The sequence below is a fragment of the Xenopus tropicalis genome, chromosome 8 (assembly GCF_000004195.4).
Source record: "Xenopus tropicalis strain Nigerian chromosome 8, UCB_Xtro_10.0, whole genome shotgun sequence".
Classification (NCBI taxonomy): Eukaryota; Metazoa; Chordata; class Amphibia; order Anura; family Pipidae; genus Xenopus; species Xenopus tropicalis.
This window is the reverse complement of record NC_030684.2, coordinates 66457553-66485362: the sequence shown is the minus strand read 5'-3', so window position 1 is coordinate 66485362 and position 27810 is coordinate 66457553. Positions and strand designations below refer to the sequence as shown.

Here is a 27810-nt window from a genome sequence, read left to right as displayed (position 1 = left end):
CAGGGAATGTGCATTGATCAATCCCTTTTTGTCTTTCTGTTTGTTTGTAGTTAATTTGGCCAGATCAGTTGCACTTCCATTGTATTTGTATACTTTATTTAGCCTTGGAGTGCTCCCACAACCTCTTTTTGTGTATTTATGTATTTTAGCAGATTTAATTCTGCAGGAAGAATGGCCAAACTTCCATGTGGGTTCAGCACCCCCACACCCGTCCCTTTAATGGTGGTCTTATGCCTTTAAAAAGAATGGCAAAGATCGCCAGGAAAGCATAGGGACTTCAAGTCCCAAAATCCATCCCTTCACAATGGAACAAAATAAGTGTGGGTTTGCATTAAAGTGAGACTGCTCCTACTATTTTGTATCTCTATGTTGATTGACATGTCTGTATATTTTAATCTATTTAGCTCTACAAGTATATAAAAGTGTGGGAAGTGGTGGACATTTACTGGATACTTATTAAGGTATGTTATTGATGCTTTATACAAATAATCCCAAATATGTATAAATGTCAAGGAAATGGGTGATGTCTACAATTACAGATTTGAGGTTTAGAGGGCTTGAACATGGACATTCCTGCATTGTTCCTACCGTTAATGTTGCTCTTGCTATTTTGTATCGCCATGTTGGTAGCCATGTTGTATGTATATAAATTTTATTTATGTAGTGCTTCATGCTATGGGTTTTTGTGAGTATAAAAACGAAGCAGCCTCCTGGGAATGTTCACATGTATATACGCAGTCTCACACAAGGATAATTAACAATGAATTTGGATACATGGTTTCTGGGCAGCAATGTAGAAAATATTCATCAATTGATATTTAGTTTTACATGGGAATTTACATGTGATTTTGCTGTCTACATACAAGAGAACCTTAGATTTAGTCAGATCTATGAATCATGAATGGGGTATATAACAGGTTTGGGAGAACCTGACTGTGTATTTATCAGTCCCTCTCTTTTATCTACTTTTACTAAAATTGCCCAGACTGGTCACAATTCCATTGTACTTTACTTATATTTGAATTACTGTAGTCCTGGTGTTCCTATAACATTACTTTAGCACAGGGGTGGGAAGAATTTTTTCGGTCGATCGGACCTATGCGGAATGTGGGCGTGAGGCGTGAATGCGTACATATGCGACGCAACGTATGTACGCATTCATGTAGCACTTCCACATCCCCGGCTTGATAACGGCCCACCAGGAATCCACGGGGATTGACTGGTGGGCCACAATTGGCATATTGGCCACCCCTGCTTTAGCATAATAGAGTTATTATATAGACAGAATGGCCTCATTTCCATGTGGTTGCAGCACCCCAACACTCGTCCCCTTAATGGTGGTCTTATGCCTTTAAAAAAGGGTTTTGGGCTTGGACATCTCTCTTCTACAGCACGGGAGGAGCAGGCTGAGAGACCAATGTGTTGGTCAGGGAACACTTTTCCAAGAAATGCAACTATGTGGGGAGGTGAGGTGCCAGCCTATGAAAAATATAGCAATAGCAGTATTGGAGAGCTCAACTCTCTGTTAACTTACCCAAATGGGTATCAGGTGCAAATACTGGAAGAACCTCACCTTGCATGGTGGTCAATATCCAACAGCAAAAAAATCCAGTAGCACACTGAAGTTGCAAGCTGTGAAAAACGTGTTTTATTTGCCCGAGTACATACAAAAAACAAGAGCAACCTTTCGGGCCCCTCTGGAGCCTTTCTCAAGCTAATGGTGCACTATTTAGTGTTCAAGTTATAAAAGTTGTGAAATGGGTGGGGATAGAAAAAACCTCCCCTACTCCAGTGACAGAATGGTTAATTACAACAATTTAACCCCGTATGTGCATACTGACAACCAGTCCTTGAAAATTCTTATATATAGAAAAGTGTTAACAAAATGTATTGATCTATCTCCCTCACTTTTGTATGCTAGTCCTGAATATAACTACAGACTGCTGACAAGCACTGCCCCTGAAAGTGTGTTTTACACATTACAACATTAAAAGACAACTATTGAAACATGGGCATTATACAAATTGACAAATCTGTCATCAAATGACACAGCTAAGTCACTTATACAGAAACATGCCTGGATAGATACAAACTCATCATTGTGCTCCTCCCAGTTGTGTTGTAAGTCTTTGGTTCTTGTAAAACTGCTGTACCTAACAGCAGTCTGTTTTTTTTTTTTTTTAGAATAACATGGAGTGTGTGCTTGATGTGTCCCAGGAGAGCATCTTCTCACCTTCTTGGTGCTATTCACAGATGTCCTGCATGCCCCTCCTATAGTGTTGGGTGCATAGTAGAATAATCTGCCAATGCTTTCAGCTGCAGGCACAACTTGCAGATTTTTTAAAGTGGAGGGGCAGATTCTCAGCCTGCAGATAGTGCCATTCGGCAGATTCTCCTATCGTTTGTGTTGTGTATATTAATATTGATTGTAAGTTCAAGGAACCTATTTACTTTGCCACCACTACTCTTCTAATCTCTGGCACTATCATTCTTCAATCAGCAGCAGGCATCCAAGCAGAAGCATAGTAAATGTTAATAAGCAATTCAGATAAAAGGTGATTGATCTTGCTTTGTCCAGCGGAACACAGTATTCTGTATCTTGAATCCTAGCCATAAAGCAAGATAGGGATTCTGTTGTTTGCCAGAAAGGAAATAGAAGTAGTTCCATGAGTATCAGGAAATTGTTTGCTCTTGCAGACATAAAAAAAAAGAGTGATGATAATTTTTCCAGGAGTAAAGCAATGTGTTTTTTCCTTTTTCTAACTTGTGTGTGTGTGTGTGTGTGTATGATGAATATATGTATATGTATATGTATATATATATATATATATATATATATATATGACACTAGTATAGAGTGAGTGACCAGAGTGATCCAATCCATCCCTCACCTTGTTTCATAACAAAGTGATGGATTCTGGGACAGTCACTGTGCTTTGCAGTCTGTGCACCACCCACTATGGAAAGCAGAGGAACTTCAAGTCCCAGAATTCATTACTTCACAATGGAACAAGGTGAGGGAGGGATTAGATTATACTGTCAGCCTATGGGGGGTTGGAAAATAGTTCTTAAGTTCTTCTTGAGTAACATGGCTTCTATTCACTCTTTAAAATCAGGTATGTCTATGCATTTATATTTATTTCTGGAATTGAAGTGTTTTGCACAACTGCATGAGCTCAAGTGAAAAAAGGGGTATATATTCCTTGTAATGAAGCCAAAGGAACCTTTTCCACTTTCTAACCCTCTTTTACAGGCTTCAGCCCTTTGGGCCTCTCTCTCTCTCTGCAGAAAAATTCCAGGGGAATCCTCACCAAGGCCAATCTTAGGTGTTGCTGCCCTCTAGTGGCAAAACAATATAATACTCAATTTACTGCTTTTATCTGTATTTTTGGAGTGTGGTAGGAAACCAGAGTAATTCAGAGGAAACCATGCAGGCAACAGGGAGGATAAATGATAGATAGATAGATAGATAGATAGAAACATAAAGGAAGGCAATCATAGGATTTAAAGATTAAAAGGAAAAGCAGATTTATTACTTGACTTTTAAGTCTCATAAAAATTATTACAAAGAAAATGTGCCATAAACATCAAAATCACAAAAACTGATACATTTCTTGTTTTTATTTTTAGAAGTTGACAATTTCAATGTATGCTATCTTTGCTTCTCATACCTGTCCTTAACCAGGCAGATACTGTATATATATATATTCATACGTAAATAATACACCAATAGGTCCGCACTCCCTTTAATTAATCCTTTAGGCAAAATGAACGGGTGCTACATAGGGTTGTACCTTGTATATTTCTCCAAAAGTTATGTGCACTCCAGCGTATATCAATCAGCTTTATTAATAACTTACATCATAGCTCAAACATCAACGTTTCGGTCCGGGTCTAGGACCTTGTTCACGATGTCAAACCCCACTAATGAATTCACTTCAATACATCCCATATATACAAAACAAAACCCCCACCTCCAAACATTTCGTAACCACCCGTTAGCTCCACCTCCCCCAACAACCACTCACTGGTTATAGTTAAAGTGACATGGACTACTATACACACAAATGGAAGTATATTACAAGCATATTAAAAAACAATGTTAAAACATTATTAAAATTCATTATAACCGTAGTTCATCTAATGGCCAAAAAGCAATTTAGGAGACAATGTGTCTAATTTCTTTATCCAAAATGTTTCACGCTGAAGGAGTAATCTAGACCAATCCCCCACGCGTCTGGGCATGGGTACATGATCTATAGCTATATATCTAAATGTGGGCAATCTATGGCCACACTCGAGAAAATGTTTAGCCACCAGTTTAGTAGTTTTATTATCACGATAAGCCGTATTTATTGCCGATCTATGTGCATCCATCCGTAATCGCAACGTCAAATCAGCCTTTCCCACATATGAAAGACCACAGGGGCACGTGATTAAATATATTACATGTGTAGTTGTACAAGAAATGTGATGTCTAATCTTAAAACGCTTCCCCGTGTGGGGATGCGAAAAGCTACCCTGGGGTCATATACCGACAAGACGTACATGAGGGGCATTTAAAACAGCCCATTTTGTTATTATTCAACCATGTTGCAGGGCCTTTTTCCGGGGCAAAACTTGAAACCGGATCGCTGATCACCAAGAGATCCCTCAAATTCTTCCCTCTACGGTATCCAACAATAGGAGGATTTGGACATAGTTTACCTAAGGTCTCATCAGCCTTGATAATACGTGCGAATTGGGCTATTATGAAGGTTGATGAGACCTTAGGTAAACTATGTCCAAATCCTCCTATTGTTGGATACCGTAGAGGGAAGAATTTGAGGGATCTCTTTGTGGTCAGCGATCCGGTTTCAAGTTATATGACCCCGGGGGGTAGCTTTTCGTATCCCCACACGGGGAAGCGTTTTAAGATTAGACATCACATTTCTTGTACTACTACACATGTAATATATTTAATCACGTGCCCCTGTGGTCTTTCATATGTGGGAAAGACTGATTTGACGTTACGATTACGGATGGATGCACATAGATCGGCAATAAATACGGCTTATCGTGATAATAAAACGACTAAACCGGTGGCTAAACATTTTCTCGAGTGTGGCCATAGATTGCCCACATTTAGATATATAGCTATAGATCATGTACCCATGCCCAGACGCGGGGGGGATCGGTCTAGATTACTCCTTCAGCGTGAAACATTTTGGATAAAGAAATTAGACACATTGTCTCCTAGGGGCTTGAATGAATATTGCTCCTTTAATTGCTTTTTGGCTATTAGATAAACTACGGTTATAATGAAATTTAATAATGTTTTAACATTGTTTTTTAATATGCTTGTGATATACTTCCATTTGTGTATATAGTAGTCCACGTCCCTTTAACTATAACCAGTGGGTGGTGGTTGGGGGAGGTGGAGCTAACGGGTGGTTATGAAATGTTTGGAGGTGGGGGTTTTGTTTTGTATATATGGGATGTATTGAAGTGAATTCATTAGTGGGGTTTGACATCATGAACAAGGTCCTAGACCCGGACCGAAACGTTGATGTTTGAGCTATGATGTAAGTTATTAATAAAGCTGATTGATCTACGCTGGAGTGCACATAACTTTTGGAGAAATATATATATATATACACAACCGCATGTCATGTATGGATTCCTTTAGGTTAAGGCTCCGTGTGCCTGCAGTCAGGCCCACGTGCTGGGTCTGGGTGAAGGTACAGGAGAAGGCTGATGCTAGCACGGGGCAGAATAAGCCTTGTGCAGCAGTAGCCTAAGGGCAAGGGCACACTTGCATATTAAACATTTCTCTCCACCTGCATCTTGGGCAGAGAGAAGCGGATCCAATATAATCAGGAGCTTCCTGTGGCTGCACTGACATGTTCAGCTTTGGCCAGCTACACCGAGTGCAGATTGGTCCGAATGCCTGCCTTTGTGGTTTTTAGGCCAATCTCCCCACATGTGCCCTTGACCTAAGTGTATACATATAATGTGTCTGCTTGCACAGCAGCCTTATCCAGTCTTGCGTTTCACACATGGTAATGCCTGTGATCTTTTGGCAATGGGTCATTTCTTTGAAACATTAAAGGGTTCTCTTGTGTTATACGATTGCAATAAGCTATCCTATAAGTTTGATGCACTAGGATATGCCTGTCACGAGGCAAGGTTCAAACAAAAGATGCCTCTGGTAACTTTAAGAGTCATTTTTTTAAAATGTAAATTCGGCTCTGTTAGTGAGAGAGCACAAAACCTTTGCTCTCTGCACTAGTGATGCAGCCCCCTCTGAACCTGCTCCGACACTAAAGTTACAAGCGCAGAGCAGGAGAGATATCAGTGCTGGCATATGCAGATTAATTGGTGCATACAGTTTGCCATAGAATATATGCACTGGAGTCATTTTTGAACGAATGCACTTTTTCACCTGCAACTGAATTGTATGTGCAGTTGTGGCTAAGTTCACCTTAAAGTTAACTTTTAGTATGTTAAAATGTCCCATTCTTTGCAACTTTTAATTTAGTATTCATTTTTTAATTGTTATCATTTTGAATTATTTGACTTCTTTCAAATGGGTGTTTTCACTGCCCCTGAAGACAAAAATCTATTGCTCCTTGAAGCTACAATTTTATTGTTATTGTTACTTTTTATTACTATACTTATAATATACTTACCTTTCTATCCAGATCCTTTCCTATTTATATTCTAGTGTGTACTGACTGGTTGCTAGGGAAATTTGGACCCCAGGAACCAGATTAACAGATGGGATTCCAAACAGGAGAGTTGCTAACCAAAATGTTAAATAATTAAAAAAAAAATACCAATTCAATTTTTCAGAATATCACTTTACCTGGTAAAATGCAAAGGGTTGCATATAAAGGGAGTATACCAATGCAATTGCGACTTGACTTCTGCTGCTATACTTGATTCATACTATCAATTCTTCTGTTTTTATGTGATATAATTTTCTATTGTACTTAATCATATAATCATTATTTTATAAAATCACAATAAGGTAGCTGCATTAGATATTGGGCACACTATTATGCCCTTAAGGAACCCTTTCTGTACTAGCCAGCTTAGGTTGGTAGCCAATGTCTTTTGCGTTTTTTTGCATTTGTAGAACCTGGGTTATTTGTCTCCTCTATGGTGGAACCTGTCAGAGCCCCATTGCAAGACAATTGGTGAATAACTGAGCAAAAGTCTCTAACACAAAAACAAGACAAGGACCTACACAACAAAATGGTGAACCAGACATAGGGGCAGATTTATCAAAGTATGAAATTAACACTCATCAGAGAAAAACTCACCCAATTGCTAATCACTCCTTGGGATTTATCAGTTGGTGATCTCAAAATGATTGGTGATCATTAAATAATATATATTTTAAAAAAAAAATTTTTTTACCTTAGTTCCTGGTTGTTTGGTTTTAGCTCCTCTTCCATATATCTACACTGTTTTATTATGGTTCGCCGTCACATCCTGATCATCAGCCTTGCCTTGTTTGCTAATGGTCATATGTCTTAAACAATCTGAACCCACCTTTGTAAAAGAATCTCTCAGTACACTACTCAGTATAAGTTAAAATATATGGTTTTCTAACATAGATACATTTTTATCTAAATAATAGCATCATTTTGACACACAAAACTGCTACATTTGTGAAATGTAGCAAATGCTTGGTCTTTGCCAGGTAAAATCGCTGTCTTGATATTCGTTCCAGAATTTTTTCTTTTCCCCGTTTGAATCACCGGTGGAAAGGCATAAGCGTTGCTTTGTTTTCTGAAGTTGCACAAAGTTGTCTGCAGGAGGAAACTTCATGCAACTTCAGAAACACAAAGAGAGATTAATTGCCTGCAGTATCAGAGGTTTAGTGTGGGCGACTAACCTCTTTGTGGGGCATTAGCCTAATGGTAATGTTCATATAACAATAAATTGGAATTTTGGAACGCCTTTCAGTCAATGGTGACAAATCTGTCAAAAACTGATATCTCTCAACTATATTATTTTCCTTGCCCTCTGTCCTAAGCAAGCATAACAGTTCTTCCACCTCTTCTTCTTGTTGTAAACTGCCCTTTAATCTTGAGACTGGAGAACCTCTCATTGAGGGTAACATTGGTCTGCAAAGAAAACAATATATAATCGTGAGCTGAAACAGAATACATTAAAATATTACTATTTTGACAAAATTGCAATTATCACAGAAAAAGATTATTTAGAAAACAGGAATAGATAGCACTATGCACAGATCTAGTTATTAGGAGCTATAGGGTGGTCCATTAGATTGACAGATTGATTGCTTTTTAACTTGTTTATTAATGACCTGGAGGTGGGCATAGAGAGTACTATTTCTATTTTTGTTGACAACACTAAATTGTGCAAAAATATAAGTTCCATGCAGGATGATGCCCCTTTGCAGAGCGATTTGAAAAAATTGGAAAACTGGGCAGCAAACTGGAAAATGAGGTTCAATGTGGATAAGTGCAAAGTTATGTACTTTAGTAGAAATAATATAAACGCGAACTATCTACTGAATGGTAGTGTGTTGGGGGTATCCTTAATGTAGAAGGATTTGGGGGTTTTTGTTGATAACAAGTTGTCTAATTCCAGGCAGTGTCATTCTGTGGCTACTAAAGCAAATAAAGTGCTGTCTTGTATAAAAAAGGGCATTGACTCAAGGGATGAAACATAATTTTCCTCTTTATAGGTTCCTGGTAAGGCCTCACCTTGAGTATGCAGTGCAGTTTTGGGCTCCAGTCCTTAAGAAGGATATTAATGAGCTGGAGAGAGTGCAGAGATGTGCAACTAAACTGGTAAAGGGGATGGAAGATTTAAACTATGAGGTTAGACTGTTGAGGTTGGGGTTGTTTTCTCTGGAAAAGAGGCGCTTGCGAGGGGACATGATTACTCTGTACAAGTACATTAGAGGGGATTATAGGCAGATACGGGGTGTTCTTTTTTCCCATAAAAACGCACCAGAGGCCACACCTGTAGATTAGAGGAACGGAGCTTCCATTTGAAGCAGCGTAGGTGGTTTTTCACGGTGAGGGCAGTGAGGTTGGGGAATGCCCTTTCCAGAGATGTTGTCATGGCAGATTCTGTTAATGCCTTTAAGAGGGGCCTGGATGAGTTCTTGAACAAGCATAGTATACAAGGCTATTGTGACACTAATATCTACAGTTAGTATTGGTAGTTGTATACTGTATATATAGTTTATGTCTGTGAGTGTATAGATTGGTAAGTATAGGTGTGCTGGGTTTACTTGGAAGGGTTGAACATAATGGACTCTTTTTGGTCTTTTTTCAACCCTATGTAACTATATGTAACTATGCACAGCTCTAGTTATTAGGAGCTATACAGTGGTCCATTAGATTGACAGGAAGGAATTAAAGCTACATACTGGTATGGATGTGTGACTACATATAGAGAATATTTTAACACTAACCACTAGCCTTATATATTATTTATAGCTATCTTTTTATTCTCGTATCATTTCCCCCCTGAATAGCCTGGAGAGAATTTCTTGTCAGCTATTTGGCAATTGCATTTATAAATACAGGTATTGGACCTGTTATCCATAATGCTTGGGACCTGGGATATACCAGATAAGGGGTCTTTTCATAATTTGGGTCTCCAAATAGTCTACTAAAAATCATTTATACATTACTGAAACGCAAAAGGATCACTTTGCCTCAAGTAAGGATTAATTATATCTTAGATGGGATCAAGTACAAAATACTATTTTATTTTTACAGAGAAAAAGGAAATAGTTTTTTTTTAATTATTTTATTAAATTGCAGTCTATGGGAGATGGCCATTCAGTAATTCACAGCTTTCTGGATAATGGGTTTCCAGATAACGGATCATATACCCGTAGTTTGAGGCTTTATTAATAGAAGAATACACATACAATGCAATCTGTTCATGACCCCCAACGGAATGCTGTTGGGGAGATTGCCTCTTCTGAATCAATGCATATGGAATCTCTCAAAAATATCTCTATCTATCTATCTATCTATCTTTTTTAACATTGTCCATCTGGAGTCCAAATGCACGCCAGATGTCTTGATGTCGGCGCATGTTCAAGTACATGTGCAGTAGTGCTTGGTGCAGTGTCCTGATGTCAGCAGATGTGCTGATGTGACTTTGGCCACAAATTCAAATGGCTCTGAGTATTTTGCTAAGCCTTGTTTTTGATTGGTTTTTGACTCTTTGCCTGGTTGCTTACATTATTGTCTTGCCTTACAGCAAAGCTTTTGCCTGGGAGTCAACACTGTAGAAGAAAAATGACTGCCACTGTACCGTTGCTGTGAGTGGGATGGTTACATTCCCAAGAAATTTCCTTCTTGATCATTAAGAGTCCTGCCACTCCAGTCATTCTCAGTCTACCATGGTTAAGACAACATAATCCTGCTATTGATTGGGTTTACGGACACCACACGGCTTGGAGCTCCTTCTGCCATCCCTTTTGTTTACCTGCTTCAATAAAGTTGTTGCAGGTTTCATCTGTTACTCAATATTCTTCTCTCCTTCTAAAACGTTATGCTGAATTTTCTGACGTATTTGAAAAGAAGGACGCTGAGACTCTTCCTCCACACAGGCCCTACAATTGCCACATTGATCTCATTCTCTGCACTATTCCTCCAAGAGGTAGAACCTACCCTTTGTTTGTCCCGGAAACTCAAGCCATAAAAGAATACATTCAGGAAAATCTTTCCAGAGGTTTTATTAGGAAGTCCACTTCTCCAGCAGGGGGCGGCTTTTTCATTGTACAAAAGAAGGATGGTGGTCTTAGACCCTGTATCGACTACCGTGGCCTGAACAAAATGACAGTTAAGAATCGCTAGCCACTTCCTTTTATCCCTAAGTTGTTCAATAGATTAAAGGGAGCTAAGATTTTCTCCAAGTTGATCTCCAGGGTGCATACAATCTAATACGCATCCGTCAGGGAGACTGCATTAAATACCCATGATGGCCATTATGAATACCTTGTCATGACCTTCAGGTTGTGCAATGCCTTTGCTGTCTTCCGAAATTTCATAAGTTATATTTTTCATGAAATTTTGCAGTCCAGCCTCGTAGTATACCTATATGACATCCTGGTGTTTTCTTCCTATATACTCTGTATACAAGCTATACATACAATGATTCATCTACAAGTGGTTCAAAAGCATGCACAAAATTCATGCAGACAAAGACAAGAGATACTCTGCACTCATACCCTTTATCAATATACATAAGACATTAAGATGTTATGTGCATTAAGCTACTAAGATATGCCTTGCCCTTTAAACAAAACAGGGATTGTTTGTCCATACATTGCAATATACTCAAGCTGGCCAACTACGTCAAAGTCATCCCCAGTCTGGCCAGTCGTACACTCACTTTCATCAGATTTATTAAGAATTCTACTGCTTCATTATACATTTTGCACAAGGACTAAGTAAAACTCCCTTTTGGTTGCACTTTTATTGGCCCATTGGGATCACCTGACTGTAGCTGGAAAGGGTGGGAGCTACAATATGGATTAAATCTGTATAAAAGCTATGCATACACTAATTCCTCAAAAGGACTTCTAAAGCACTTAGCCACAACCTCTTGTAATAAACTCTAAGTACATTAAAAGTTAAATGAGTTCCATACTTTTTAAAGCTATAGTCAGGTTGCATTTTATGAGCTTTAACTCAATTAAACACAGTACATGCTTCACTGCTTACTAAAGTAAAGTACTATTAGGGTATTATCAGTGTAATGCACTCCTCTGAGTTAATTTAGTGTCATTAAGCTCTATTTTCTCCTTTGCTGTCATTTCCGACAGTTGTATATATTTTTTTGATTAGGACTTAATTTAATTCCCTGCCTTTCGACTGAACAATGTTGAGTGCAGGGGAAATAAAAGGGTTCTGTATCTTATTTCAACTGGCTGAATATAATGCTATCTTTAGTTATTTCCCTTTATGATGTGCTTATACCTAAACCTATAGATCTATATATATAGAACTATTTTGTTCTGAAAAAGCAATAATCACTTGTATGCTTACATTTTTGCATGTATATCCTTATACTCATGTTACTCATGTCTCCTTATCATTTTGTATAAGTTACCTCTGGGAAGTGTGCAAAGTGCAACACATGATGGCAATACATCATATTTTTGCATTTTGCACCCTGTCTTCCTGGATAAATGAATAGCTAAAGGTCTCTGTGCTCTGTTAAACAGGGCAGAGATCCCTTCAAGGAGGGCTGCCTGTGTTTGGCAGCACTGTATAAATGAGGGTTGTGTGGGGGGGGGGGAACATAGGTGTCCCTCTACCCATCCTCTAACTTGCACATCTGTGCGAGTGCTCCAAGAGGTAGCCTTTCCGGAGGAAATCAGAGAGGGCATTCCAAATGTAAGGAGCAGCAAGGCAGAAAGGTTTAAGGCGGGAAACAGCAGTAGTAGTGGGGGGTGCAACCAAGCGGTTGCTCTGTGAGGAGCAGAGGAGTTGGCCAGGAACATATGGACTTTGTATCATGCAGATATTATATTATATATATATTTTATATTATATATATTTCCATTACTCTCATTCTTTCCTTATTTGGTTATTGCTGACTGGTTTTAAAAATCCCTTACTTTACAGCATTCTGCCAAACAGCTTATATAATTGCATTCAATTACACCATCATTAATGTACCATTTGTAGATTAACATTATAAATAATGTCAGTCTGAGCACACACAAAACAGCCATTTTAATAAATTGCATAAATTTAATAAATTGCATAATGCCTACTCACGTGATTGCCCATTGCTCGGAAATTAAATCTCAATGGGACTCCCTTTGGAGGTGGATCTGTGGACTTCGCTGTTTGTTTCCTAAATCTCCCATCATGTCGTTTATTTGCAGGACCAGAAAATCTATGAAGAGAAACCAGGGTCATATTCCACTTTTTATGAAATGACAAAATAGATAATGGACTGAGAAAGAGAACCTAGTGTTTTAAAACTCACTGTTAGGTCCTGAATATAAATTTTCCCAGTGCCTCATGGTACCCAAACCCCGCCCTTCTAATGCGTTTCACACCATTGGGTGCTTCATCAGAGGAGGTGACCATGACCACAATTTCAAATATAGAAACCCAGACCCTTATATTAAAGTGGTCGTTGGAATTAACTTTTAGTACATCTTTTTTACCCGTGAGCCACAGAGATGTAAAATGTGTTGGTGAGCCACACAAGCATGACCTGTGATCAGGTCAGACTGGGCCACCGGGACAAAACCCCAGTGGGCCCCCGTGTTTCCCGGTTTCACTTATGCGTGCTCAGGGGAGGACATTGGGAGGGGGTGTGTGTGTGGGGGAACGCGGCCGGCGGGAGGACCTTGGGGGGTGCGGGGTCCCAGTCCGACCCTGGCTGTGATTGGCTATTTGGTAGCCCCATGTGGACTGCTGAGCTGTTGGAGGCCCTGCTTGCAGTAAAACTGTGTTTCTGTGTTTCCAAAATTTGCCTCCAAGCCAGAAATGTAAAAAAGGGCACCTACTTTGTGGCCACTGGGAGCAACATCAAAGAGGATGGTGAGCAACATGTTGTTTACAAGCCACTGTTTGGAGATCACTGCTGTAGAGGGTAGTATTCTGAGACAATTTGTAATTGGCCTTCATTTTTTATTATTTGTACTGTAGTTCTTTAATTATTTTACTTTTTGTTTAGTAGCTCTCCAGTTTGGAATTTCAGCAGCTATCTTGTTAGGGTCAAAATTATCTTATCAACCAGGGAGTGGTTTTAAAGAGTACTACTCTACTTACTTTTTCATTTGGCTTGCTTTGGGATTTGGAAGAGAAACTGTTAAAGTTGATCCAAATCCCTCTTCTCTTTGCCATCTGTGCAGGAAAGTAAGATATGTATTGATTTCCAGTCCAGATGTTACTCTTATAATGAAAAATCAGGGGTTTTAGTACCTTCTTGTGTATCTTCTTGGGGTTATTTGTTTTGTAAGCTGAAACCAACAAAATATACCTTTACTATTGTTATTCAAGGATACAGCCACTGTTGATGCAGTTTAAAAAATTAAGCCTCAGAAAATCAAAGGGCTACAAAATGTTAAAGAAATGTTAAATCACTGGGGGTGCAAAATGTTATGTGCGGGACAACAGAAGAAAGAAAGAAAGAAGAAGATGGTTTCTGCATAGTGCCACAGGTTGGCGCAGTTTTCTGCTAACAGGAGCACCAGCCTGGGTTATCAGGTAAGCAATTAAAATCAGTTGGGCTGCCTAACTTTCCTTCTCCTTTAAAAGAAGATCAACTACATTTCATAGGCACCATAAAAGTTGGGATTTCCAAAAAAATTTAAGGGGACCCACATGTCTGGTTAAAAGTGTATTGCTAGAATATATACACTATATACACTAAAATATGAGAATATTTGAAGTCATGTGAGAGATCCATGACCTGTATAAAAGCACTGCACCTTCAGCCTCATGTTTTCATATGGTCATGGGACTCCTTGGTCCTTATATTTTTCACTTGGGGGTACATTATTCATTATATTTGCTATGTGACCATAATATTGGTTTATAAAATATATATATATTTAAATAGTTAAAGGACAGTAATGGATTTTATAAGGGATTTTTATAACAACAATATCTTAATTTTTAATGTATAAGACTTCTTTAAAACTTACTCCTCTTGTCTGGTTGACTTCATTTGATTGTTGCTTCCTGTTTGTCAAACTGAACTGCGTTCGTCTGTTCTGTGTATTAATTCTTCTGTAAAAATATAAAATGCAGTTACATCCTTTGGATTTGCACTGTGTCCCAGGAAACGTGTCCGTGGAAAGGTTTCAGATATTTAAACTGACCAGCTGCCCAGAATGTGAATATTTACCATAACTAGGGGGTACATTTACTAATCCACGAATCCGAATCACGAATGGGAAAAAATCGCATTGGAAACCAAAATTTCGGAAGATCGAAAATATCACGAAAATGCTTATGAAAAAATCGTATTAGTTACGGTAATATCGTATTGGCGATCCGAAAGTCACGAAATTTTCGTACCGAACAATTGTAAACAGTGGTAAAACCTTTCCGATTTTTTCGTGCAAACGTCAGAAAAAGTTGTGCGGCGTATGAAAAAGTCGTGCGCCATACGAAAAAGTCATGCGCCGTAAGAAAAAGTCATGCGGACACTCGAAAAAATCAGCGAAAATACGCTCGGAGCGCTCGCATGAACGCTCGAGCGTTCGTGCTTTTGTAAATGTGCCCCTAGATATCAGAAGTCCAGAGCATGCTATAACAAAATCATTATACATTATTATACTTTATGCTGATTTAACATGGGATGTATGGCGTAGGTGTCATTTACCTCCATTTAATAGTGTAGGACGTAAGTAAAGAATTGTCACAGAGGCAAAATACCCCTGAAAAATGTTCTTAAATTACAGCAACGAACAGGCCTGCTGAAATCAGAAAGGCTTTTGCAGATATTTGGCTGCATCACCATCATGTTAAGGAACCCCAGGCAAATTGATTCAAAACACAGACTTTTAAATTTCACAGTAGGTCATAAAGGTGCAGGTCCTCTACTGTATGCATCCTGACAGATGGATAGTATCATTAATACTGGAAAAAAATGCCAATGCTCCTGATCACCAGTTCCCCTTACTTTCATGTTGACTTCAGACTTCAGTATTTGGAGAATTTTGGGGATGGAAAAGATATATGGTGTAGCAGATATATGTTGTAATGTCTCTAAATACCCCTGGTACAAGATTATAGCCTGGACAGAATTACTGCTGTGAAATCATTATGCACTCTTCTGTGTCTTATGTATATTTCATATATGCAATTAGTAAAGGATTGAACCCTCATATGTTATGCTCTTTCAGTGGTTGTTGGTGGCTATAGCCAATTCATCACTCTCCAGCTGCTGCTGAAATGCTGTACCCTTCCCAATATTCTGAGCTTGATAAATCAACTTTGCTTCTCCAAAGTGGATAATAATACTTCCAATAATGTAATAGTGAAGAAATTAAATGTTCAGCCCTTTAACCTTCATGAAGGCTTTATTTTCTACCCTATAGCATTGTCCTCTCCATTGATAAATGAGGCAGCCCCAAAAATATTTGCTTTAAAGCTCACAGAAATAGCGCTATGCAGTCCTCATCTGTTCACCCAGAACAGGTAAAAATATGCAGAAAACTTGATCAGTGGCCCTTTCAAAATATTCTGGTTGTTACCTCTGTAAACCTTGAACAGGTGTAGAGGATGGTCTATAACCTTTCTGGCGTTCTTGACGATTTCTCAGAGTTTTAGGCCCTTTGCCGTTTGGTGTTTTCTGTAAAAAAAATATTTTTAAGAAAAACATTTATCAGCTACTTTTTTGTCCCTTTACAAGACCTCCAATATTATTATCTCTTGCTGGCTCTTTAGAAGAAGCCAATTGGCCAGTTCTTCAATTAGGCAAGCTAAACAGCTGAGATATCATGACCTTGGCAAGACAACCTGCACCAGTAGAAACATATATACATTTTCTAAACTATCTATTACCCTTTCCTCCCTCTCTTTGCCTTCTTTAGGCTGTAAACAAAGATGCAGCAGTCTATTCCTTGGAGTCCTAAGTGCAGGTAACAGGCACATGATATTTCAGCACAACTGCAAAACATTTTTATAAACCTAAAACACCTAAGGAGGAACCACAGACCATGTTTAGCCTCTACCTGCAAACTCTGAGAACTGTCAGTATATGCACCGTGGGGTAGTGCCATAGCATCAGTAACTAGCTTCATTGTAAATGTCTATTGCATTTGTAAGCCACCCTGTTCTTTTTTAGTTAAAAAAGATACATGTCCTGTATGGACACCCATTCAGCAACCTTACATGACAGAACTGTAGAGCTTCCCATGACTGAAGTTTTTTTTATAGACACACATGCATACAATGAGAGCAAAGTTAGATCTTATACCTGTTTATTTGAATTCTGACGGTTCAGGGGACTCACTCCTTTCAGTGATGCAGCTTGCCTTCTAGTTATAGGACCAACACCATTATTTTGAACTTTAACACCTGAATAGCCCTGCTGTTTCAAGTACCGTTTATTTCTAAGTCCTGTTGGAGAGAGAAAGTATATACATATAAGGGTTTTTGCCATTGCTAATACATTTCCATACACTTGGGTTCATTTTTAGTCTTGATGCAAAAACAAATCTCAGATATCTGATGCTCAAAACTCTGGTGCAACCTATCCAATGCATACCTGAGGCAATCCAGCAACTGTATCAAATTATCTTAAAATCTTCCAATTTTACTGTACTATTTACACAAGTCTAGGTGGAAAAGCGCCTACGCTTAGTTAGAAAGACCCCCTAGACCAGTGCAATATTTTAGTCTAAACAGCCACGCGGGCCTTGGGGAAAGAGAGTTAAAGATTTAATTTACAGGGCGTGATGAACATATTTCCTTGTCCTTTCATTTTATGAGATTTTTAAAGGACAACAAAAGGTTAATATAAATTAAAAGTAAGTCTAAAGGCATTCTTTTTAAGTACTTACTGCATATCTAAATTCCCAGATCCCTGCTTGCTTCTCTGAGATATGGTGCTGGCAGCCTACAGCAGTGTGAAGACTATAGTTACATCACTGAAATCTCTCTGTCCTCCCTGTAGCTGCCAGCGGCAGCTTTCCTATTCTCTGAGCATGTGTGTAACTTGATCCTGTCTGCTGTTCTGAGCTACACATGCCCACCAGCCAATCAGAAGCAGATCGGCCAGAGGGGAAGGGGGGAATTAAATACATGTGCAGTATGAAGCAAGGAGGGAAAGGAAGGGAGAATACATTTTTAGAGATGGCTGCCTGTTCTAGAAAATGTATGTGACTGAGTAAATATTTGATTAGGTGAGCCAAAAAGGTGGAGTTTTTACTAAACAATAGGAGGACTATTGGGCAGTATGCTTTTTAAATTTTGACTTGCATTCTCCTTTAAGGTATTGTAGAAAGCTATCAATCAGGCTCTTAATAAAGGGATGACTCTACTTTGTACATTTAGATTGTTGATGTGTGTCCACTGCACTATTTTGAACAGGGCCAGCCCTGCCTATTGGTCTCCATTTTTTCCCCAGGATCCTGCTGGTCTGAACATATAGGTGTTTTTGTACTTATTGCCCAATGGCTTTTTATCTGTTCTTAAATTCCCATTACACTAGTTTTCATAAAGAATACAACAAGTGCTATCATGCTTGTATTGTTTTGGCAAATCCAACTGTTATTCCAGCCTTTTTTGTGTACCCACCATGTGGAAAAAAATTACATTCTTCAAGTTTCAGTAATCAAGCATTTGGTGTTTAGTAAAGAACTAATAAACCATTATGTGAAAAATAATCAAATTCAAAACACAATTCACTAAATGTAGACACGTACCTTGCTTATTGGTTTGCACTCCTCTGAAAAATCTCTGTTTATGAAAAGTTCTATTTCTCCCCAGCTGCCCTGGTTGGTTTGAGGTAGGCTGAGTTTCTTCATTTTGAAGTTTTATGATGTCATCTGCAGTAGGGAAAAGTGTATATGTGTAATATTTGAATATTTCTATAATAAATGCTCAACTACAATGATACTGTATATGTGTGTTTGGGCATGTATTTGACATCTGGGGGAGTACTACACACAAAAAGTGTATGATTCTTATAACTGTGTCTTGGACCTCTAATTTAAACCTAATGTTTATGGTAAAATAGGAGCAGATACAGATAAACAAATAAATAAATAAATAAAGAGCAAATCAATTGCCACTCTACCAAGTTTGCCTAAGAGCTGTGCTCATTGCATTTATGGGGCTATGTAGTAAAAGGTAAGTTTGCTCGGGATCAGTAACCCGTAGCATCCAATCAGCAAATACAATTTATTGCTCACCTGTTTAAATGCACACATCTTACTGGTTGCTATGGGCTACTGCTCCTATGCAAACTTAGCACTTTGAATTTACATTTGTAAATGGGCCCTAGTTTACCCCCATAGGTAATAAAAGGCACTAAGTGCAACAGTAAGAAAATACTTTTTTAACCCACAATGCATAATTCCACAGTAACTGTGTGTGCCAGCTAAGTAGAATTCACTGCAACTTGAGAGTAATGCAGCTATATAGGTGCAAATTAGAAGCATGCTTTTTTTTCTTGGGATGTGGTATGCAGTTTCTGGAGGACGGCATCACTTCCAGGACTCCAATACATGCAAGTATCAATAAAAGAATTAGGTTCTGATTCACTTGGTACCAGTCAGTCACAATGTTTCATGCAAACTGCTATTATACATTTGTGCATAATTCATCATAGCAGGCTGAACTAGTGTTCATCACAAATTGCAAGAAACATGTATGGACACAAGTACATTTGTCGACTGAACAACTTTGTATCCATTCTAGCACTCTGCAGTGATACGGATACTGCTTAGAGACTATGGGGCCGATTCACTAAAGTGCAGTAAAACGAGCGCTATTTATAGCATGCGTTAAAAATTTTATCGCTTCTTATTTTTTGCGACTTACCGCACGATTTGCTAAAAGGACAGGCATCATAATTGAGACGCAATGTTCTTTGCATTATTTAACTCGCGAAGAGCGTTTTTCTTGCATTATTTTCCGCCGCATGCGTTATTTCCTGCTGCGCGCGATATATTTGCCGCGTGCGATATTAGCGCACGATTTAACGCACATAACCATTACTTTCGGAAAACTATTTTTCTGAAAAATACCATTTCCCTGAAAACTGGAGGATGCATCACTCTAGGGCCAACACATACGTGAAAAAGCCCACTGCAAAGTCCATGTTGTGTTGCCAAAAGCTCACGAACCACAATTTTCTTTAAGTACCGCCTACCCCAAGTAGGTGTTAATTTTCGCACAGACTAATGCAATATTTAGCGCATTCAACGCTTTTTAGGTGTTTGTGAATCATGTGTTAGTATTATATCTATGCAAGAATTAACGCAATGCGAGGTAAATAACGCATGCGATTTGTTTGCGCATGTGATATGCGTTTTAACGCATGCGAAATGACTCTGATGAATCGGTACTTATTTATTGTGTGCTTTTTAACGCAAAAAAGCATGCGATAAGCGTTATCGCACTAGTGAATCGGCTCCTATATCTCCTCATAAGCACAAACTCCCATACCATCGCTTCTATATCAATACCAGTTTGCATTGGATGGTCTTGTATTTTTCTCCAATTACATTTAATTATTTTATAAAGAACAATAACTATATGACATGGCGAAAGAATGTTTACAGACACTTTAGTTTCTGTGCAATTTTTGGAATGCTTTGTCACAATGTACAGATCTGAGAATAACTTTCTACTTTGGAGCTACATAATTAGTGCTACATTTCTATTTTTTTGTTGCCCAGAAAATAAATGTATTTTCTTAACAAATAATGCATTTGTTCTCTTTTATCTTCATACATTTCCCATATGACACATAATGTGTTCTGGGAATAGTGGATGTGTAGAGCGGTTCATGACAATTTTATAAGGCAGAGGGAATTTTAATGCAGGGCGACTAATCTCCCCGTGTGCCAGAGCCCTTAGTGTATAACTCACATTTATATAATTTCTACCAAAGTGCATAACTTTGCTCTTTTACACATTGAACCTCATTTTCTAGTTTGCTGCCCAGTTTTCCAATTTTATCAAATCACTCTGCATGGAACTTATAGTTGTTGGATTCATGCAGCTTAGTACAAGCTACTGTTTTATTATTACAGAGAAAAAGAAATAATTTTTATTATTTAGAATTATTTACTTAAAATGGAGTCTATAGCAGATGGGCTTTCCATGATGTGAAGCTTTCTGGATAATGAATTTCCGGATAACAGATTCCCTACCTGTAATTTATATTCATGCAATGCTGATCTTTTATATCATAAAGTATATGGAACTGTCACTTTTTCATTAATGAAAAACATATATGCAATAAAAGAAATCTCTCTGTAACTCAGTATAAAAAGTACTGTTACTCCTGCCAATTATAACTCCTCAGGCTATTTTTAAATATGGGCAAACAGAATACATGCATTAAAATCAGCGTTTCTGCAGTACAATCACTTTGGGTCTTCCACACCAGGATTCTGATTAAAGCAACTGCCATCATTGTTATCATGGTCCTTTCATGAAAACTAAAATAATGCCCAAAGGGTAAATAGGATGTCATGATGTACAAAGGAAGAAATGTTTGCATGAAAGGTCTAAGAGCTGTCACTTGGCCTAAGAAAGCTAAGAAATGCCACTGAATCCAACCATGAGTGCTAATGCAAAGTGACAATGAAGACAGTGCTATGTAGGACTTGCCATGTTTAGATAAGCAATAGGCTGTCTTCACTGCCTTTCAAGTTAAATCAAGACCACAGGAGTAAAATTCCACATGGGCTGATATATTTTATTATATATTTAGGTAAGCATATACAAGGGTTTTTGCTGAAAGTGGCATTTCAGCTAAGTGTGATAAGTATCACTATTCTGACTTTGTGATATAATTGGTTTAAATTAAAGAAAAGTATTACTATATAGGCTACTATATAAAATAACAACAATTTATGTTTTTTTAAATGACTGATGTGCACTTAAGAACACACAACTGCATAATCCATCTTTGTTTCTAGTCCCATACAGGGTTGTCAGTAAGGGAATATATCAGATTAAAACCTGTTACTGGATGATTTCAGTTAGTAAATAATTATCTTTTAGTGTGCATCACAAGGTTACCAGTTATAACATGCCGTAAAATAATAACTGATTAGCTGATCTGATAGCTGCTGCTGCTTCTGCTTCATGATAAATAATACATTTATTGCTACTCGAATTATTAAGTAGCAATACTGTAAATTACTGTAAATTATTATCTATAATAACCTGCTGTATGTTGCATGTAGCCTCGTAACTGCTGATATTATTACCTATTAACCTTAAAATACTCCTTTTAAACGGTGCTTAGTGATGAAATTTCTCTCATATGTGTATTATAATAAATAAAGTAACCCCTGTGGTAAAATATGAAGGTATTAGAAGTGACTTACAATATCCTTATATTTACAGTAGTGGGTACTTTTCTCACTATTTAGTAAAATATAATAATAATATCTCAATATCCTGTAAATTAAATCTTTATAACTGAAGCTTAGTGATGTAATCAGTTATAATTGGTGATGTAATTTGTCACATGCCTTGCTAAAACTTGCGTTTTATAAAAAATGGTTTACTACCTAAAATATTAGGATATTAGAAGTCACCTCAGAGTTCCCTGACCAAATAAAAGCACTCAGATTGTGGAGTTGTGCTTTTATTTGGTCATGGAACTTCTTTGTGACTTCTAATATCTTTAAGCACCGAATCCAGGATTTGGTTTGGTATTCGGCCATGATTTGGCCTCTTTTTGTCAGGATTCGGATTCAGCCAAATCCATGGTCCTAGCCGAACTGAATCCAAAAATTCACATGACTTTTTGTCACGTTACTACGGAAGTGGAAACATTTAACATATATTCCCTATTTAGTAATGCATTCCCTATATAGTAATACATAATGGCATTACATTATGGTGTCTTGTTAAAATTTGGAACAAACAATGTATTTCTATTATCAGGTCCATCTTTCAGCATACAACATTTTCAGAAAGAACAAGGCCTAAAGGTGGTCATACATGGGTTCATACCAGTGTCGGCAGCTTATTGGCCCACGTATGGGGGCCTCCCCAAAAATTAACTAGATGTAGATAAGGCAGATTTAAACATCCTGTCAGCCAAGGAAAGCATCAACTTATTGATGTGCACCCCGATGACCTGCTGGTATGACATTGTTATTTGATTGTTTGCCCATTTTTGCCTACCTAAAAGTGGGCATATTTGTTAAAGATCAAATTCTGTGGTGACCTTGCCAAACGAGCAGATCTCTTTACATGTATAGCCAGCTCAAGTAACATTGAGTGGCTCAGGAACACAAAGGTGAATGTCCTACAGTGGTCCTGATTTCAATCCAGTTGTGTCATCCAATTAACCTAAAACCTAACCTAATGAACCTAAAAAAAACCCCATGTAAATCTTAAAGAATGGGTCAAAATTATATCCCGAGTACAATTTAAACCTTCACCCGCACACCCTCAGCTCTCCAATAGTTACTCACCACTCGGTGCACAATGCTCAGAGGGATCGGCACCTTCTCCACAAACTCCAAACAAACATATAGCAACGGCACTCAAGAGCTTCATACTGGACTTTGCCCTTAAAATTCTTTATTGCAGAAAATGCAACGTTTCGAGGCAAAGACCGCCACTTTGTCAAGCATGACAAAGGGGCGGTCTTTGCCTCGAAACGTTGCATTTTCTGCAATAAAGAATTTTAAGGGCAAAGTCCCGTATGAAGCTCTTGAGTGCCGTTGCTATATGTTTGTTCAAAATTATATCCCAACAGTGTTCAAAGCTGGTGTGTACATAATGCAAAAGATGTAACAGTTGTTTTTGCTGTAAAATGTGGCATTTCAGCATATAAACTGTGTGGTAAATACTTATGTACACATGATAGTTGTGATTTTTTTTTTCTTGACGGCTCTTTTGATCAACAATAATGGAAGGTCAAGCATCCTTCCACTGTATACAATCCTGTCTAATTCTGCATTTTTATCTATTTGGTAATATTTTGTATATTTGTATCAGTTTTTTTGAGATGTCAGTATCATAGTGAGGCAAAGTTAGTGAATGAGCCCAGGACATAGAAAGTATTTTGTATACATTTATATAGCTGGTATAAGCAGTACCATAGCTTGTTAATTCAGCCAAGCAGTAAGCTCTGAGCTGGGAATTCCCTCCATCTTCAGACGTTAAAAATAGCAAATGAGGGGGAAGGTTTACTGTCACTCTAACAATTTGGATTCATTTTCTAAGTGACAGATGGCAGTAATTACCTGTGGGCCACCAGCTATTATTGGACTACAACTAAGCTGTGGAGGGATCCAGGGATTTGTAGTTCAGCAGCAGCTAAGTTAGCCTAGAGCTCATTTACAGCATTCAAACATTTCATCTATATGTGTTGTTGCCAGTGCCAGGCCTAGCCAGACGGGTGCCCTAGGCAACCCAACTGGCCACTTTCCTGCCGCACCACCCCTTCTCCTGCCCTGAACCACCCCTCCAGTCAGCGTGCATGCGTGCGCACTGACAGTAAGGGGAGGGGGAACGCATTGTTACTAGTAAGGAGCAGATTGTGAGGGGACAAGGGCACGGAATAGGGGTGCAGAAGAGGTACATGTCTAGCACCCCCATCGCATTGTGCCCTAGGCAACTGCCTCTTCTGCCTACCCCTAGTTCCGGCCCTGGTTGTTACATTTGTGCCCTGTTTATGTTGAATTAGTCTTTACTTATATATTTAAACATGCTATATAGTGATTCCCTGTCAGGTTAAGAACATGGTCATCTGCACTGCAGTGAAATCAATTATAATATATGGGACAGCAGGTAGAAGACATTGTTGCCCCCCAGCTTTGCCTGTTTTGTCTCAAACATGCTAATAAAACACTGACAGCTAACAGACTTTAGGGCTCATTTTACATCCGCAAGCTCAGTTGTGGTTACAGCAATATCCCTGCAGTGACGTGAATAACCACTTTCATTAAAGGTACTTTCACGAAAATGCACTCCTTGCACTTCCATATAGTCATGCTCTGTGCCGCTCCCACTGTTTTAAATCAAGCACTGCGTCACATATTGACGTAGGGGAACCCTAGAGCTACCAATACCTCCTGACCAGGTGGTAGCTTCAGGTTTACCTTTGTGCTTAGTGTCAATAGGCAAACTTAAAACGGAATGGTTGTAAACATCACTCACGTGCCAAACACCAGAACTTACGCCAAATGTGCTTCCATGCAACTGCATGTGATTTGTGGCGAAATGCACTCACAGTTGCATTAATTTTGGCAAATATGATGCAATTGCACCAGATGCAGCATAACTACATAAATTGCATTGCAGTTGCATGCAGTGTCACAAATTTTCTTTTCCCTAAACCTTCTTTTGCCCCCTTCACCTTTCCCTGCTATATCTATCTATATATATATAGATCATACAATTATTGTAATACTGCAACAAAGTTAAAACTTCCAGTAGCATTCTGTTTACTTTGCAACATGGCTGAATGGGACTGTGTTTGCATTTGATGTTTAAACCAGCTTCATTCAAGCTACATAGTAGATGATACATGTATAGAATACATATAGCTACACTTGAGCAAGCAAGCAGATGACACCATAACTCCATTTTGCAAAAGAAATGTAGTGCTAAATCTAAATATTCTACATTTACAGGAGAATAAACTATGAATCTGTAAAGAGAATTGGTATGGTAGCTTCTATTGTTTTATTAAAGAGGGGAGTTCACCTTTAGTTTAAGCATGTTATAGAATGGCTAATTCCAAGCAACTTTTCAATTGGTCTTCATTATTTATTTGTTCTAGTTTTAAAATTATTTGCCGCCTTCTTCCAACTGTTTGCAGTTTTTAAATGGGGGTCAATGGCCATAGCAGCGAAAAAACTATTGCTTTGTGAGGCTACAGTTTTATTGTTATTGTTACTTTTTGTAACTTTCTTTTCTATTCAGGCCCTCTCCTATTCATATACCAGTCTCTCATCCAAACCACTCCCTGGTTGCTGAGGTAACTTGGACTCTAGCAACCAAATAGCTGCTAAAACTCCAAACTGGAGAGCTCCTGAAATAAAAATGAAAAAACTACAAATAAAAAATGAATACCAATTGCAAAATGTCTCAGAATATCATTCTCTACATCATACTAAAAGTTAACTCAAAGATGAACAACCCCGTTAATATTAAATGAGTGATATATCTAGTAGACAAACATTTAGGCCATGTCTGACTGAACATATATTATATACCAGAGTACTAAACAGCTATCTTAGATATGGAAAAGCACTATACACATAAACCATTCTATAGTCAGGCATCTGAATTTGATAGTATCATTTTTCAACCAAGTTAATCTAAGTGATTTGCCTAAAACTTAATCATACTCCGAAATGACTACCTTAAAATCTATGTGGGAAATCGCTAAATGAGTCAGCAGCAGCTGACAGCCTGTTGAAGCTTGTGAACATATGCTGCTCTGCTAGGCACATTAAGACTGACTAGTACTCATCTTAATAACCTAAACTACAAAATAGAGTCTTGAATCTGATTTTGTAGACTATCCTGATTTCTGACAGAGTTTCATATATCAGATTACTTAACTAAGTTAGGGTAAAAATGTGTGTGATCCTGAACATAGTGGCTACATTGCTATTATGCTAAGCTTCCATTGATTTTGGCTCCAAAATGCACCTATCCCACATGGAGAAGAAACTTTGTCTACTTTGAAGTAAAATTTTAGCAGTATGTCTGTGCAACCCAAGCCTTTATTTTCCTAGATATATTCCAATGGTTTGGTAGCTTATTATTAGTCAGCTCAGAGCAAGATGATTCTCCTCCCTTACTGGTCGCTTGTCTGAGAGCAATAAAGTGTCCCCTATAAAAGAAGAGAACCCTACCTACAGCCATGAACTGACAAATGGGTTGGAATATCTAAGTTAATTCATAAGGCACTGCTGAATGCAGAGGTGTCCTGTCTATTTCCTAGTATAAAGCAACAGCATAGTGGCAGCCTGTGCCAAGGCCTGGTGTATACACACACACAAACATTTTGCCTATAAGCCAGAATCGAATCCTTTGTGACATGCACAGTGGTGAGGGTATAAGGGTAATACGAAGCTTTAATTTTCTACAATTTTGACTTACCCCCAAAAACAAAAAATAATTTATTTTTTTTATTTAACAAAACAATATAGTTCTATAAAGCCTGCAAGGTATTTACTCACACAGTAAATAGTGTTATCTGCATAAATTATATTTATATTCTATTAAATGACAGTTGAGTAGGTTTAGCAGTAAATGTAACTTTGTGTAAATATTACCAACCTAAGGACATGTCAATCTTCTTATTGTCTGCTTGGAGTTCATGTGCTTGCTGATCCTGCTGCTCTTCCATGGCTCTAGTTTTAAGGAACAAAGACTGAGTGGTGGTAGAGAGACAGAAAACGTCGCTCTCTGGAGACAAGAACTCTGACTAGTCTGTTTCTAGCTGGAGAGTCAGTGCCTGTCCTGGAATTCAGGCAATTCCAGCCAAGCATGGAGAGAGCCAAATATAGGGACAACAATCTGACCTACTCACTGAAAGCAAATGACAGCTTCCCTGAAATCCAGAGTCTGCTCATACCCTTACATCTATATAAACTAAAGGAAAACTGATTTAAGTAACAGTAACAGATATCTAGGGGTTTAATATTTGGAAACACAAAACTATTATGAACATAGCTACCAGATGTAAAGTATGTCAGAATATAGCTATACCAAAAGATAAGGATTAATTATATCTTAGTTAGGATCAAATACAATGTACTGTTTGATTATCACAGAGAAAAAAGGAAAGTATTTTTAAAAATTAGAATTATTTTATTAAAATGGTCAAGGGAGATGACTTTCCGGTAATTTCCATAGCTTGCTAGATAACGGGTTTCTGAATAACAGATCCATACCTGCATATTGTTTTAAAAGTACAGCTGTTGTTTAGTTTGGAGGAGAATAAGGGGTGGATGCAATAGGTGGTAGCATAGGTGTGTGTAAATGCAGGAGCTATGTCTTCTGCCATAGACTCCTTAAGGTTTGATTATAACAATAAGAAGTATATGAAGAAAATCTTCTCCAAAGTACTTTAGTTCACCTAGAAGAGAACAGCTGTTAACTGTCTTAGCTTTTACTG

At 38.2% G+C, this 27810-nt stretch overlaps 1 protein-coding gene across 1 annotated transcript; it reads right to left on the bottom strand.

Moving 5' to 3' along the window:
• Positions 1–5635: 5635 nt before the first annotated feature.
• On the bottom strand, positions 5636–27138 carry LOC100497901 (UAP56-interacting factor). Its single transcript, XM_004916901.4, has 9 exons — positions 26970–27138; positions 18395–18517; positions 16945–17087; positions 16220–16317; positions 14663–14747; positions 13938–13975; positions 13785–13859; positions 12777–12897; positions 5636–8117 (listed from the first exon to the last, which is right to left on the bottom strand). The coding sequence occupies exons 1-9, from the start codon at positions 27037–27039 to the stop codon at positions 8022–8024; spliced, it is 849 nt and encodes a 282-aa protein (XP_004916958.1). The 5' UTR covers positions 27040–27138; the 3' UTR covers positions 5636–8021.
• Between the last annotated feature and the right edge of the window lie 672 nt (positions 27139–27810).

What these genes read in the sequence shown, in the direction of transcription:
- LOC100497901 (XM_004916901.4), bottom strand. Translation starts at nt 27,039, where the DNA reads ATGGAAGAGCAGCAGGATCAGCAAGCACATGAACTCCAAGCAGACAAT. An exon ending in GAAGATTGACATGTCCTTAG is followed by an intron (nt 18,518 to 26,969) that starts GTTGGTAATATT and finishes TCCCTACTGCAG; the next exon opens with ATGACATCATAAAACTTCAA. An exon ending in CCTGTTCAAGGTTTACAGAG is followed by an intron (nt 14,748 to 16,219) that starts GTAACAACCAGA and finishes ATATTTTTACAG; the next exon opens with AAGAATTAATACACAGAACA.